At 53.9% G+C, this 14,627-nt stretch overlaps 1 protein-coding gene across 10 annotated transcripts; it reads right to left on the reverse strand.

The window, feature by feature from the left end:
* Positions 1–376: 376 nt before the first annotated feature.
* Positions 377–14,314, reverse strand: RGL3 (ral guanine nucleotide dissociation stimulator like 3). 10 transcript variants are annotated; one of them, XM_059160039.1, is made up of 19 exons: positions 14,143–14,312; positions 13,581–13,694; positions 12,772–12,995; positions 12,589–12,642; positions 12,257–12,471; positions 7,062–7,210; positions 6,742–6,957; positions 5,951–6,054; positions 5,720–5,804; positions 4,780–4,836; positions 4,595–4,681; positions 4,361–4,393; positions 4,150–4,244; positions 3,346–3,441; positions 3,177–3,245; positions 2,999–3,092; positions 2,197–2,349; positions 1,992–2,106; positions 377–960 (listed from the first exon to the last, which is right to left on the reverse strand). In XM_059160039.1, the coding sequence occupies exons 1-19, from the start codon at positions 14,290–14,292 to the stop codon at positions 842–844; spliced, it is 2,229 nt and encodes a 742-aa protein (XP_059016022.1). In that variant the 5' UTR covers positions 14,293–14,312; the 3' UTR covers positions 377–841. The 10 variants fall into 10 exon arrangements, with proteins under 10 accessions (XP_059016022.1, XP_059016026.1, XP_059016021.1 ...); XM_059160043.1 differs by having other exon boundaries at positions 4,150–4,271; positions 12,257–12,387; positions 14,143–14,310; XM_059160038.1 differs by having other exon boundaries at positions 4,150–4,271; positions 14,143–14,310.
* Positions 14,315–14,627: the final 313 nt, after the last annotated feature.

Below are 14,627 nucleotides of genomic sequence, written 5' to 3' on the forward strand. Positions count from 1 at the left end.
GAACACATTATTGTTAGGATGGTGGTTGTTGACAGTTACGACTGTGTCGCAGTTGACCCTATGGCTCCCTTTGTCTCTGCCTTCTCCGATTCCTCTCCTTCCCCCAGTACAGGGGGACGGTGTACCGCTCCTCTTTCGTCCCCACATCCTGTTGGCTGATGGGTGATGATGGTATTTGACTCCGATCTCAATGGATTTTCATTTCTCCACTCACCCATATGTGTGGCAGAAAAGAAGGATAGTGGCCCCCAAATGCTGGGGAGTCCCAACCTCTGTGTGTGATAGGCAACCTCTGCGTGTGTGATAGTACCCCCCCCAGCCCCACCCCCTCGCCTCTGGTCATGTCTCACCCAAACCCTTTCAGAAGGCTCTTAGATTTTTTTGTTTTCGGTTTTGGTTTTTAATTTCTGTCATGATAGAGAACACAAGGCCTAGGCTCAGAACAGACAAGACAGACCTGTTTCATAACTTTGGTCACTATTTTCATCCACTTCTGTCAGTTCTGATGTGTCTCTGCCAGTTACAAGATTTCTCTAGGGAAGGGTCTGCTCCCCATCCCCAGCACCCTACAAGCTTTCTATGTTTATGGGATGAAGCTTCTCACAGCCCATCCATGAGCTCATGGCTCTGGAATAAGGATCTGGTGCCAAGAGGGTCAGAGAGAGGGTGTCCAAAGGGCTAAAATGGGAGGTGGGGGGGTCATGGGGTACAGAACGCAATGGGCTTTACTGGAGAATGGGACTTCTCTAGGAGAGGAACCCTCTCCCCACTTCCATGGTGAGGGAAGCTAATCCCCAACCTGCCCCTGGGGCCTGTGACCTAGAGGGAGAAGGGGGTCCCCTCAGGATGAGGAGATTGTGGTTGTGGGCCGGGCCCCCTCCTTTCGCCGCAGCACAAAGTCTCCAGGGGCAGCTGGACTCATTGCATAGAAGACATTGGCATTGTCAGGAATCAGGAGCTCTGGCCAGGGCAGACATGATGGTCAAAGGCGGGCACAACCTCATACTTTCCCCACAAAAGACCTAGGTCACCTTCTGCCATTCACCAGTCTGCTCTGCAGAACAACCTTGGGTCCCTTCAGCCAGTGCTTAAGCCAACCTAATTCTCCTCTCATTCAGAACCCGGACAACCTCCCACACAAAGCCTGCACAACCTCATGTCTCTCCCTCCTCACGCCTGGGTAACCTCCTGCTATTTCCCTCTGGAGTCTAGACAAGCACACTGCAAGGTGGGACAAACTCGGGTCACCCATCCCAAACGACTTCCTGCTCATTCATCCTTCCCCCCAGCCAAGTTCATGCTGCTCTCACCATGAACTTGGACAACTTGACTTCCTACATCCCCCTTGAAAAATCTGTGGCCCTCACTCTTGATAGCCAAAGCCAATAGCCTTCTATGTTCCTTCCTAAAATCCAACCAACCCCATGTCATGTCCTTTAGCGTGTCACTCTCTTGCCTCTCCTTCTTGAGAACTGGGAGACCTTCTACCTGTGTCTGTAATGAACAACATCGTGCTCCCCTACCCTGAATTTCAATACCATGTGGCCCTGCCCCATGGCAAGTTCAGATAACTTCAGGATCCCCTTGCTGAGCTGGAGCAAGCTCATTTCCTCACAGATTCAAGCCTAGACCCTCTTTAGACTCCTACCCCACCAGGTCGAGCCTGAATGACCTCATGATCCTACAAACTGAAGCCAAGACAACCTCCTTTCCTCCCTCTCCCATTTGACCTTGAACAACTTCACTTCCCCACAAATCCTAAGAAGACATCTTTAGTGCTCCTCTCGCTCACACAGCAAAGGCAATTGCAGGACCCTGCAAAATCGAGGCACCAATAACACTTCCTCTTACCCCCACCCTGTTTCATCTTACCCCTACTCTGTGGCAGAGCCACCTCCTGGCCCTGTTAGGCCAGCCTTGATTCTAGTCCGTCTGCTGCCCTTGGAGCTAACCCCCAGCCCAGGCTGCTCACAGTTGCTGCTCATGCTCACCCCTGTCCCCAGGAAGGACTTGGAAGAGCTGGTAGTCCCGAGCCCAGGGCTGAGCCACATTGTGCTTTTCCAGGGCTCGCTGCACCACGCTGGGGGCCTTGTCCTGACTAGTGAGCTGGGAAAAGATGGTGGGCGGTGAGGTGTGACAGCCAAGCCCCTGGGGGCAGGGCTGCCCAGCATGTTCCCGTCCCCTTCCCTCCCTCACCAAGATGCTCCGATAGAGGTTCCCATGGTCATTGTCAATGCTGACGCGGATGACTCGAGCCTCCGATCCTGGTTGCCCCAGTACAGAGATGTGAGAGCTGCTCAGGGGCAAAGCCAAGAGCCGCAGGGCCGGCAGGTCCAGGCTCAAGGGCAGCTGTAGGCAGTGGGAGGAGGGGGGTTGAGTCTGGGGGGTAGTTTTATGTCCCCCTACACAAGCAGAGCCTGGGGACAGGCAGTGAGGGTGCACTCACAAGCCTACATCCATGCAATCACATATGTGGGTCTGTATGTGATCCATGCATCACATATAGACCTTCGTGCCCTGTGACGAAAACAAATTTACATGTGACCCATACACATGGCACAAAGCTGCACTTATGCACATGAAATCCTGCGTGCAAGACAGCAGCAAGTACACACACGCTTGTAATTGCTGTGCATCCACAAGTCCGTGAACAGCCCCATTCAGGGTCCCATGGATACTGTCGATATTTAAGCCCATGTGCCCCTTTAGGCATGCCAATTCCTGGGGACACGCATATCCTTGCAGAAATATTATCACACCCTGGAGCGCCCTGTGGGCGAGCTGACTTATCCAGAGCAGAGCATAAGCCAGACCGAGAGACAGTCCCTCAGACAGAGCCTTAAGATGCACGTGGTCTCCTGGGCAGATACCCAGAGTGCTCAGCCAGGCATGTTCTTATGTACATGCCTGGCTGTGACATCCCATGTACACACACAGACACACAAACAACACAGACAGACACACACAGCCCCACAATGCACACAGGCAGGCCTAATACCTTGGTGTTGGGGCCCTGGGGCCCTGGAGAGGCCGGGGGACTGCCAGGAGGGTCTCTGGTTCTAGGACTAGATGGGGGGGACCCTGGGGACAGACTGCAGGAGACACAGAGTCTGAGGTCAAGTGGCTGCCCTGACCTCTGACCCTGCCATGTCCAGTCCCTTCACTGGGATGCTCACCTAGGGGTGGGGGATGACGGGTCCCCAGGACTCCCAGCAGGGGATGAGCGTCTCTCTCGGGACAGCTTTCTAAAGACAGACACAAGGGGCGAGGATGAGCCTGGACTGGCGCCAGGAGCAGCCTCCCATCTCTGCCCACATCACTCCCCAGGTGCACCCCAAGACTCACGCGCTGAGGCGCTTGGTGGGGCTGATTCGCCGCCGGACGTGTGGGGAGCTGGGACAGGAGGCAGCAGGTGGCTCAATGACACGGGAGACCCGATAGCTGAGGAGTCAAGGTGCACGTTGGGGTGGGTTGGGGCCAGGAAGCAGCAAGGAATGAGGTGAAAGCTAGAAGCAGTTGGGAGCTGCATTATCGCTGTGTGTGGGGGGGAGCAGCAGTGGTTGGGCACTGAATCCCGGGGTCAGGATAACAAATAGGGACATATTCTGGCATCAGGGTCTTATTAGGGATGAGACACAATGGCTTGGTTGGCAGGTCATACAGGGATTTTCAGAGTGGGATTGAGGAGTAAGATTTGGTCAAAGATAGAGTTCAAGGTCAAGTAATCATTGGGGGTCAATGATTAGGGTAATGGATTCAACAGAATGAAGAGAAACAAAAGGGAGAGTTGAGTTGGATGGTTGGTTATTCCAAACTGGGGGGAAATGATCAGGCTCAGAGATTCAGACTGGGGTTACCAGTGGGGTCATAGGTCAGAGAGGGTCAGAAGGTGGGGAAGAGAACAGATGGGATGGGGGGATGGAATGGCCCCTGCACATTCAAGCCTGAAGTCAGAAAGTCAGACGGGGTCAGAGTTTGAGGTCAGAGGTGAACTGGGGGCCTCCATGGGCTGGAAAAAAATGCAAGGTCATAGGATGGGAGTCAGGCTCAGGAGAGGGTCTGGGGAGTTGGAGAGATACATGGGGTAAGTGGGTCAAGCATGCCGTCCAGAATCAGCCAGGGTGGGGGCTGGGCCAGGCCAGGGGTCACCTCTGCTCCTCGCTGAGCTGGCACTGGGCACGCAGGGCGGCCAGGACTGGGGCGCGGGGACTCAGGCAGTAGCTCCCACACCGTTTCTGCAGCTGCTGGATGTGGGCCAGGATCTCCCACTCCTGAGGGGGTGGCCTCTCAGAACCAGCCCCTCCCCACCCCCAACCTGTCCCCCTCCCCCACCAGCCATACCCATCCCAGTGTCACTCACCTTCCTCCTCTTCTCAAAGTTGATGAGATCCCCCTGGGGGCAAACTTTGTCTGAACTGGAGCCTCCAGAATCAAGACCCTTGAGGGTCACGGTCAGGGGCTGGGATGTGGAACCCCACTGCACTAAGGGGGCTGGGGTAGGGAACGCGGGCAGGGTCAAGGGTGGGTTACAGGAGGCCCACTGTGCTGAGGGTAGGTGGTGCTAGGGTCAGGGGTCAAGGGTCAGGGGTCAGACCTCCAGCATGTCCGGCAGGGCTGTGTCCAGCATAACCAGGTCCGTGAGAAAGGTGCCAAGGTAGGGGACAGGGCCCGGGGGCAGTTTCTGTGGTCCCCAGAATTTCAGTCACTCTCAGCGCCATCACGTACCACCCCCTTGTGTGAGGATCCTGCTTGGCCCCCATCCCAAACCACCTCACTCACTGGGGGCAGGTTTCCTGGGAGGGTGTCCTCCTCTTGGGGGCCCTCGATGGCCTCCTCCTGGGGGAGAGGGAAGAACTGAGCAGACCCAGGTTCTCTCCAACCCTGTCCTCAGGGAAGATGCCTCAAGACCCACCACATACGCCTGTTTTGCTTTCAGCCACCACGGGCACAGTGCCTGGCACCCAGCAGCTGCTGAATTCAGAGCTTCCCGTTCCTTGACCTCTTATCCTAATCTGAGGCATCCATTCACTCGCCGGTATTTACTGAGCAGCTACTCTGTGCCCAGCACTGTTCCGAGTGCTGGGGAGGCAGCAGCGAGCAAGGGACAAAAATCCTGGCCTCCCGAGCTGACTCTTAGCCAGGGGAGGGACAGCAACAACCAAGTTCCTCATGTAGCAGGCACAGGTAAGGGCAATCAAGGAGCAAGCAGGGCGAGACCTGCGGAAGGCGAATGTGAAGAATGTTCTGGGCCGAAGGAACAGGCTTCACATTCCATCTGTTGTGGATTCACCCTAACAACCAGCATTAATTGCGATTCAAATCTCAATCTTGCCTACAGCAAGTCAGACTTGTTGGCAGACAATTCTGTTCTGCTTATCAAAGTCAAGTCCTAGTGTAATTTTGTTTTTTGGTTTTTTGGTTTTTTTACCCTTTACTCTTTGCTGTGACTCTGGCCTCAAGTGACCTTTTCCGTGTAACTTCTGGTATTTGATGAATGAATAAATAAGGCGCTCACTGAGCGTGAGCGATATTGAGGGCAGCAGAGGCAGTAAAACAAGGGGAAGGTCATTGCTGCGCGGTAGTGAAAGGACATTGAATTTTTGACATTGGCAAGTGGTGCCCAGCCCCAGGTCTCGGTTTTCCCTTTCTGGGCCTGGGATCCTTGGTGGTGGTGGTAGGGGGGGGGGGGGGGGGGGGGCGTGTCCACACCCGTCATTACCTGGGAAAGAATCTCTCTACTACTGAGGTGGTTGTTCTCATCGGAGAAAATCTGCGAAAGTTTTCTGAAAGTGGATAACCTTTCCCTGAGGGGGGTCAGGAGAGGGGTCAGGAGTCAGCGGCGGGGAAGGTCAGAGCTGCGCTGGGGAGGACATTCTGCCTCAGCGGCAAGCCCCCTCCCCCCCTCAACTGCTGACTGTGCCCGGGCTTCCCCCCCCCCCCACCTCTTTACCTGCTGACGGCGCCCCAGCTGCGCTTGAGCCGGTATATGGGGTTAGACTGCAGAGCGGACAGTATCGCGCGCAGCGAGGAGAAGTTGCGCAGTTCCCGGCAGCGCTGCGGGTGGGCGGGGAGCCGGTGACACCCCACGCCCGACCCCCAGCTACGATTCGCTTTTGATCCGAGACTTCGGACCCCAGGCCAGACCCCTAGGGACTGCCCAACAAGCTACCAGGGGTCAGCCTCTCCCCTCAGGACTCGCCCCCCTCCCCCACCTGCAGCCCCAGCCCCTCCCCCAGCTGCCCCTCCATTCCCTACCTCCCACCTTGGCTTCCTTTGTCCCCACTCCTTACTTCTCCTGGGCCCTAGACGTGCCCAAAGTATCTCTCCTGGACGCAGACCTCTCCTCCCCCGACCTGGGTATCAGTCATCTACCCCCTTCCCTTCCTTCCTGGCCACCCCCCTTCTCTCCTGGGCCCCCATTTCTTTCTCTTCAGCCTTGAGGCTGTTGACCTGCCCGCATCCAGTCTCTCTCGGACCCGCTGCCCCCTTCTCTGGGCATTGGGTCCTCCTCCAACCCAACCCCTCCTCTTCTCCCTAGAACCACCCAATGTCCCTCAGTAGCCCTGCCCCCCCCCCCCCGCCCTGGGCCCCTGTTAGGTTTTCCCTTAGGGGAACCTCCTAACCCCAACCTTCCCCTCATTCCCAGCCCCTGGTCTTCTGCCTCCGGTCCCCTGTCTCTCACCAGGCCTGGTCCCTACTCCCATGCCCCTCCCCCCATGTCCCCTTTCCTCGGAGGCGCACCTGGGCCACACGGATCCACTTCTCCAGCCGCTGTGCCCTCTGCGGGCTGGCCAGGCCCTGCTCTCCCAGCACGGAGCCCAGCACGCAACCAGTCACCAGGTTGAACTGGGTCACAGTGGCGCGCACCGTGGGGGCGGTGCTCGCGGCCCCTGGACGGTCCCGCTGGGACCACACGGAGCCCAGGCACTCGCAGGAACGCACGCGTGCAAACAGCTCCTGAGTGGAGGTGGGGAGGGTGGGAGGGCGCGCGTGTAGGTAGGTGTGTAGGTTCTGTGCTCAACCGAATCTGCCCCACGACCGCGGCCCGCCCCGGTGCTCACCACGTCCAACAGCGTGAGCTGTTCGGCCAGTTCATCTACACTAAAGTCTAGGAGCTCAGGGCCTTCCCGCATCGGTCCTGCCTCCGCTTCTGGTTCAGAGCAGTCCTCGGGGGAGTCTGGGCGGGGGGAGTGGACAGCTCCAGGAGGTCCTGAGAGAGTATTAGGGTTAAAAACTCTCAGGTTTGAATCCAGGACTGGCTGTGTGATCTTGGACTAGTTCCTCAGTGTCTCTGAGTCTCACTTTCCTAATCTGCAGAAAGGAAACCTCTCTGGGTATTTTTAGGGGTATCAGAGCAATGGTAATGTTCATTTAGCGCCTATGGTGGTAATCCACCCTAGGTACCTGGTAACTGACAGTTACTCAGTTACTAGTAACTCAGTTACCCTAGGTAACTGAGCACACTAACCCAGTGAGGGAGGTACTATTATCCACCTCCCATGGATGGGGAAACTGAGGTAGAAACAGTTTGCCTTAAGGTACACCTACAGGAAATAACAGGGTGGGGATTTGAAGCCAGGTTCTTAAAGGCTAGAGTAGGAAAGAGTGGTGTTTTGGGTTTTGAACCTATACTAAAGTAAGATCTGAGGGCACCTGGGTGGCTCAGTGGGTTAAAGCCTCTGCCTTCGGCTCAGGTCATGATCCCAGAGTCCTGGGATCAAGCCCTGCCTCGGGCTCTCTGCTCTGTGGGGAGCCTGCTTCCTCCTCTTTCTCTCTCTGCCTGCCTTTCTGCCTACTTGTGATCTCTGTTGGTCTAATAAAAAAAATAAATAAATAAAATAAAGTAAGATCTGTCTGCCCTATTCTTGTGGTGAGAGGTGGTATATAACTTTGTAGTTGAGGGAAGGCTATACTATCAGTCCCAAGGTCAAATCCAAACTTGTCCCCCCGGGCTTGCTATGTGAACTAAAGCAAACTCTTTAACCAGAGTGTGCCTTGATTTCTTCATCTGGATTTTTAAAAATCAGAGATCGTATATACTAGACAGCTATAAAGTACCCAATAAATAGAGATGATTTTTCTGTAGTGGGATTCTATAGTGCCGTCCCCTAGGAGATATTTTGACATCGAAATCTGCCACAAGGGGGCCGACCTGCACAGTGAATTTGTGTGCTCAGCCTCCAAGCGTCCCTCCAAGACATTTGTGTCCTTGGAAAACCTGTTTACAATAATCTGCTCCTAGAACAAAGCTATCTTTCTCATAAACACCCATTAGTTTGGCTACAGGAATGCAAAGACTGCCAGAGTCTGGGCTCTGTTTTGTTTGGAATATATGAGTGTTATTCACCATTCTAGAAAGTGAGGTCACCAGTGTTTATGCTGCTACACCTGTGTGGCCAGTTCTCTCCCCTGCATTAGCTGGTGTTTGTGGCTGTTACACTGACCGTGATGCTGTAAGAGACAAAGGCTCTGGACGACTTCGCCATGTATCCTAGTAAGACATGGCCACAAGTATAGTTTATTATTGTGTAAACTGCTTTGGCTTTCTTTCTCCTTCATATTATAGTTACAGCACTATATTATTATTTTTTAAATTGTCTTTGTAAGTCCACTTATCTGTCTTTCATTTCAAATTAGGACAGATGGCGTTGCAAAATACTAGCTTGAAAAAGTTGGCATTGGAAAAAAATGCACTTAAGCTAATCGAATCTGCAGATCTTATGGCAAATAGGGGGATAGAAGAACATGCTACATGTCACCATGAGACAGCAAACAGGTAAATGGAGAAGGTGAGACACTCCTCAGGACAAATGACCCATTCCCCCCCCCCCCTTATGACATTAAACAAAAGGCAAAGGGAGATTGTCATAGAATAAAACAGATTTAAGAAATGAAAGATCATGTGCCTACAATAGATGTTTGCATTTCAAAGAAATAACTGTAAAAAAAAAAAAAAGACAATTTAGGGCACCTGGGTGGCTCAGTTGTTAAGTGTCTGCCTTGGGCTTGGGTCATGATCCCGGGGTCCTGAGGTCAAGCCCCGCATTGGGCTCCCTGCTTCTCCTTCTCCCTCTGCCTGCTGCTCCCCCTGCTTGTGTGCTCTCTCGCGCTCGTCTCTCTCTCTCTCTCTCTCTCTCTCTCTCTCGCTGTGTCAAGTAAATAAATAAATAATCTTAAAAACAACAACAACAACAATTTAGGGACAATGGAGGGATTTGAATCTGGACTGGGTTTTTTTCGTTGTTGTTTGTTTGGTTTTGTTTGTTTTGTTTTTGAGAGATGGTAAAATGGAGAGGGGCAGAGAGAGAGATAATCTTTTTTTTTTTTTTTAAGATTTTATTTTCTTGAGAGAGAGAGAGAAAACATAAGAAGGGGGGAGGGTCAGAGGGAGAAGCTGGCTCCCTGCCAAGCAGGGAACCTGATGCTGGACTCCATCCCGGGACTTCAGGATCATGACCTGAGCCGAAGGCAGTCACTTAACCAACTGAGCCACCCAGGGCCCGAGAGAGATAGAGAGAGAGAGAAAGAATGAATCTTAAGCAGGCTCCACACCCAGCGTGTGGAGCCTGACTCGGGACTTGGATCTCATAACCCTGAGATCATGACCTGAGCCAAAATCAAGAGTTGGACGTTTAACTGACAGAGCCACCCAGGCCCTCCAGGACTGGGTAACTTTTGATATTAAGTAATTATTGCTGATTTTGTTAGAAATGATTGTACACATGAGGTTATATTAAAAATAAATAAATAATTTTAAAAAGTCCTTCTCAGTTAAGGTGTATAGCGAAGTATTTACATGTGAAGTGACGGAAGTCGGGGATTTGTTTTCAAATCATCCTAAAAACACATTTTTGTGTCAAATTCATTGGTGTCTGAGTATTCTTTATACTATTCTCTCTACTTTTCTCTATGTCTGCAATTTTTCATAGTAAAAAGTAATCCCAAAATAAAGATGTTAAAATAAAGTATATCCGGGGCACCTGGGTGAGTCAGTGGGATAAAGCCTCTGCCTTTGGCTCAGGTCATGATCCCAGGGTCCTGGGGTTGAGCCCCGAATTGGGCTCTCTGCTCAGTGGGGAGCCTGCTTCCCCTTCTCTCTCTGCCTGCCTCTCTGCCTGTGATCTCCCTCTGTCAAATAAATAAAATCTTTAAAAAAATAAAAATTAAAAATAAAGTATATCCCAGAGCAGGACACACAGTCAGTGTGAACACCAAAAATGTGGCTAGTGTGACCAAAGAACTGAAATTTTTATTTTAAATTCAATCTCAATAACAACATGTGGTGAGCAGCCACCCCCACTGGACTGTGTAGCTCTAGTGACTTGGAATCAGCTGGTGAATTCCCATAGGCAGAGGAAGATGACACTTAAAAAACCAAGGGGGAAGACAGAGGGATAAAATATATATAAATAACGGATTTTGTCACCAGGGAAAAAGAAGTGGCTGCTACTTTATAAAGCAGAGATGAATTTGGCCACTTTAATCTGAGGATTAAAGGATGGGGATTAGGGATTTTTTTTTTTTTAAGATTTTATTTGTTTATTTGACAGAGAGAGACAGAGAGGTCACAAGTAGGCAGAGAGGCAGGCAGAGAGAGAGGGAGAAGCAGGCTCCCCACCAAGGAGAGAGCCCGATGTGGGGCTCGATCCCAGGACTCTGAGATCATGACCTGGGCCGAAGGCAGAGGCTTAACCCACTGAGCCACCCAGGCGCCCCTGGGGATTAGGGATTTAGATGCTTTTGAGATCGGGATCAGGTCCAACACAGATGGATGAAAGATGATACCTTATAAGCAGGATGCAATTATTCAATCAACATATCTTTTTTTTTTTTAAGATTTTATTTATTAATTTGACAGACAGAGATCACAAGTAGGCAGAGAAGCAGGCAGAGAGAGAGAGGCGAAGAAGCAGGCTCCCACTGAGCCACCCAGGCACCCCTCAATCAACAAATCTTGATTGTTTCTGCCCCTGGGGACAGATTCAGGGAAAAGGCCAGTGAAGGCTATGCATAAAAATAAGGCAGGCAGGGCGCCTGGGTGGCTCAGTGGGTTAAGCTGGGGTCGAGCCCTGCATCGGGCTCTCTGCTTGGGGGGGAGCCTACTTCCTCCTCTCTCTCTGCCTGCCTCTCTGCCTACTTGTGATCTCTGTCTGTCAAATAAATAAATAAATAAGAATTTTTAAAAAAGGGGGCACCTGGGTGGCTCAGTGGGTTAAGCCGCTGCCTTCGGCTCGGGTCATGATCTCAGGGTCCTGGGATCGAGTCCCGCATCGGGCTCTCTGCTCAGCAGGGAGCCTGCTTCCCTCTCTTTCTCTCTCTGCCTGCCTCTCTGTCTACTGTGATCTCTCTCTGTCAAATAAATAAATAAAATCTTTAAAAAAAAAGAATTAAAAAAAATAAGGCAGGCAAGGAGGCAGAGTGAAAGGCTATATTTGCTTGGAGATCAGAGAAAGGGACAAGTTGAGCAAAGACCTGAATGAAGTATGTAGATATTTTTCCCTCTCCCCAAAAGCTCTCTGTGACAGAGGTTGGCAAACTCTATGAAGGACCATATAGGACGCCTGGGTGGTTCAGTTGTTAAGTGTCTGCCTTTGGCTCAGGTCATGATACCTTACTCTACAAGAAAATATCAGTATGGGTTCTTATGTCTTTTCACCTTAAGTGGTAGATTCTAATAAGTAAGAATCAGTGATAACAACAATGATGAAAATAACACTATTGCCAAGCCCTCAATGTTTATTTATCTACTGGTTTACTGTTGCCTTCCCTAGGAACTAGGAACCCCTGTCCATTTATATGCCAAGAGCCAGTAGCTAACTATTTGTTGAATGAATAAAGAGGTCAATGAGGGAAATACTATTATCTCCCCCATTTTACAGATATGGAAACAGAGGCTCAGAGAGAGAAGGGATTTATCCAAGGTCACACAGTCAGCAACTGGCAGAACTGGGATTTGAACCCAGGTCTCTTGGCTCCTGAGGTAAGCAGCAATGGAATAAATTGTAGTGAAAAACAAAGGGCACCGTGACACAATGGCAGAATATTTTTGTAGTTAGGATGGAGATGTAGGGGGAAGTGTTAGACAAACGCTGATATGTCCCACAAAGGGTCAATACTCCTGTTACACAGGTGGGGAAACTGAGGCTCAGACATGATTAAGAATTTTGCCCAAGACTTGTCACTCTCTGAGGGCAGAAGGCCACTGGGGGACAGATGATGCAGGGAAAGGCTTGCTCCGGGACCCTATACCCCTCACCTGTCCATGCCTCAGGCTTCTCCTCCTCTTCCTGCTTTTGCTTAGCCTCCTCCAGGAAAGCTCCCAGCAGCTTCTCTGCCTCCTGGGCCTCGGGCCCTGCTGGGGCCGCCCAGCCCAGAAAGGTGCGGACACTGCCTAGGTCCGAGTGGGCAGGGGGATCCCGGAAATCCTGAGGGTGATCCCGCAGCCAGGAGCCCAGCACGGACACCACAGCCCTGGCCAGAGTGGGGGGCCTCAGAGAGGAGCCCGGAACTCTGGATCTCGGGAGCTCCTACGCTTCAGACATGACCTTGGACCTCTAGGACCCCCACCCTCACCTATGGGAGACCAACCTTAAATTCTTGTTGACACGCAGACCTCCTCCCTCTGTCTTCTTGATCTCTGTCCTGGGAAAAGCAACTCTCCCATCAGGTGAAAAGGGAGGCTGGGGGGACTTAGGGGTAGGGAATGCCGGATCGAGTACCCTGGTGAGAGTCTAGGGGTGGGAACACGGAGGTTTCCCCCTTGGTACTGACCCTGGAGGCAGGGGCGGTGGCGGTGGTGGCAGGAGAAGACCCAGCACGCGGGCGGTGGACGCAAAGGCTCTGTGGGTGGCCAAGAAGGCAGGCACGAAGCCCGGGTCCTGCTCGCGGTCCCCAGACACCAATTCCTGCACCAGCCGCTCCAGCCTCGCTGCCCTCAGCGCCCGCACCTTGCTCGTACGGTAATGGAGGAAGGCATCCGCAGCGGGGTTGGAGGCCTGCGGGACAAGGGGGCGGCAAAGAGAAACAAGGAGTGGCCCCCAGAGCACCCCTTTTTCCAATCACACCCATCGCTAAGTACAGCTCTTGCATCTGACCTTGACCATTTCTCTGAACCCCGTCTCCTGGATTCACGATTCTGCTCCATATTCAAACGACCCTCGAAATCCGCGCAGGACACGGCTCTCCCCCCAGCCCCGCCCCGTGCCCTCACTCGCTGCGCGCTCCCATGCGGTTCCCAGCTCTCCAGCCGCGCTTCGCTAGTCGCTCCCGGGCCGGGATGCCAGCCCTCCACCCGAGCCCGCTCTCACCCGGCTGCTTCTAAAGACCACCCCCCACTCCAGCTCCGCCCCACACTAAACCTGGCCCACTTAGGCCCTACGGTGGGGTTTAGTCCCAGGTTCCACACTCATCAACCCCATTCACCTGGCCGCCCGCAGGCTCTTTTCCACCTTTACCAGGGCGCTTGTAAGCCCCGCCTTTCCCACCGGCCTCAGCTCCGCCCCGCGGCTGTGCCCTCGGGCCGCTTCACCTCCAGGCCCCTCCACACCGCCCGGCGCTCCACCCTCCAACCCCTGCCTCACCTGGCTGGCCCCGGGCGCTGCCCTCGGGCTCAAGCGCTGACTGAGCTGCCGACGCAGGGAGACGCTGTACACGGCTCCGTCCTCGGCCTCCTCGCCCCAGTCTTGCACCGGCGCCTGCACGCGGAGTCGGGCTCAGGGCGCCGCGGGGGGACGGGCCGCGGGACCTCGGCCCCCGCTCTCCCGCGCGGACTCAAGCCGGGCCTTCTAGCACCATTCCCCCTTCCCCGTCAGACTCAGCGAGGCTTGGGGCGGGGTCCCGGGGCCGCAGGCAGCCTCCTCCCCTGTCCGGCATGGAGTGGGATCTGGGGACGTCCCAGGGTCCAGCCTCACGGAGTCTGTCTCTGTCCCCACCCGTAGATGAGCTCAGAGACGCCCACCCCCCAACCTTAAGAGGTACCAGCCACTGCGCTGGGGCAGGGGCCGGGAGGCCCAAGGTTGGGACTCCTGGGCGGGTACGAAGGGTCCGATTTGCGGGGAGATAAGGTCCAAAAAGCAGGGACCTGGCGTTCCTGGACCTCAGGGTCGCCAGGGATGTGGGGTCCGAGACCTCTGGTCCCCTTACCAGGGCGAGCTCCTTGCCTGCTGTCCGATCCATGACCTGTGGCCGTCCGACTCCACGGCGCGGCTGAGTGAGGCGGAAAGGCCGATGGGCGTCGGGCAGTGGCTGGGCATTGGGGCCCGCGGGGCAGGGCGGGGCGACCCGGCGGTGCATGGGCGGGGCTGGACCCGTGGCTCTCGGTTGCCCCCAGCTGGACCCCAGCGCCCAGCCCAGACCCAAGGAGGTGAGGTCCCAGTTCTCCCTACAGGTGTGTATCAATCTGTGCCCAGGAGAAAGGACCCCTCTCTCTCCCAGGGAAGGAGAGCGGTGTCTCCAGATGTGGGTGAGCTAGGGTGTGTAGCTAAGTAAGTGGGGGAGCCAGTCTGCTCCCCTGGGGAGAAGAGTACCCTGTCAAATGCGGAGGGCTGTTTCACTCCAGGTGTGGGAGTAGCTCTTACTATCCTGGAAGTGGGGGTGTTCAATCTGTGTCCCCAGCTGATGGGGAGTCC

The sequence above is a fragment of the Mustela lutreola genome, chromosome 2 (assembly GCF_030435805.1).
Source record: "Mustela lutreola isolate mMusLut2 chromosome 2, mMusLut2.pri, whole genome shotgun sequence".
NCBI classification, from domain to species: domain Eukaryota; kingdom Metazoa; phylum Chordata; class Mammalia; order Carnivora; family Mustelidae; genus Mustela; species Mustela lutreola.

Bases quoted from the DNA above. Each gene is read 5' to 3' on its own strand.
- RGL3 (XM_059160038.1), bottom strand. From the start codon at position 14,292: ATGCACCGCCGGGTCGCCCCGCCCTGCCCCGCGGGCCCCAATGCCCAG. The intron at 12,472-12,588 runs GTTGGTCTCCCA...CACTCTGGCCAG, and splicing joins CGTGTCAACAAGAATTTAAG to GGCTGTGGTGTCCGTGCTGG. The intron at 6,055-6,741 runs GTGCGCCTCCGA...GCCCACCCGCAG, and splicing joins AGTGGATCCGTGTGGCCCAG to CGCTGCCGGGAACTGCGCAA.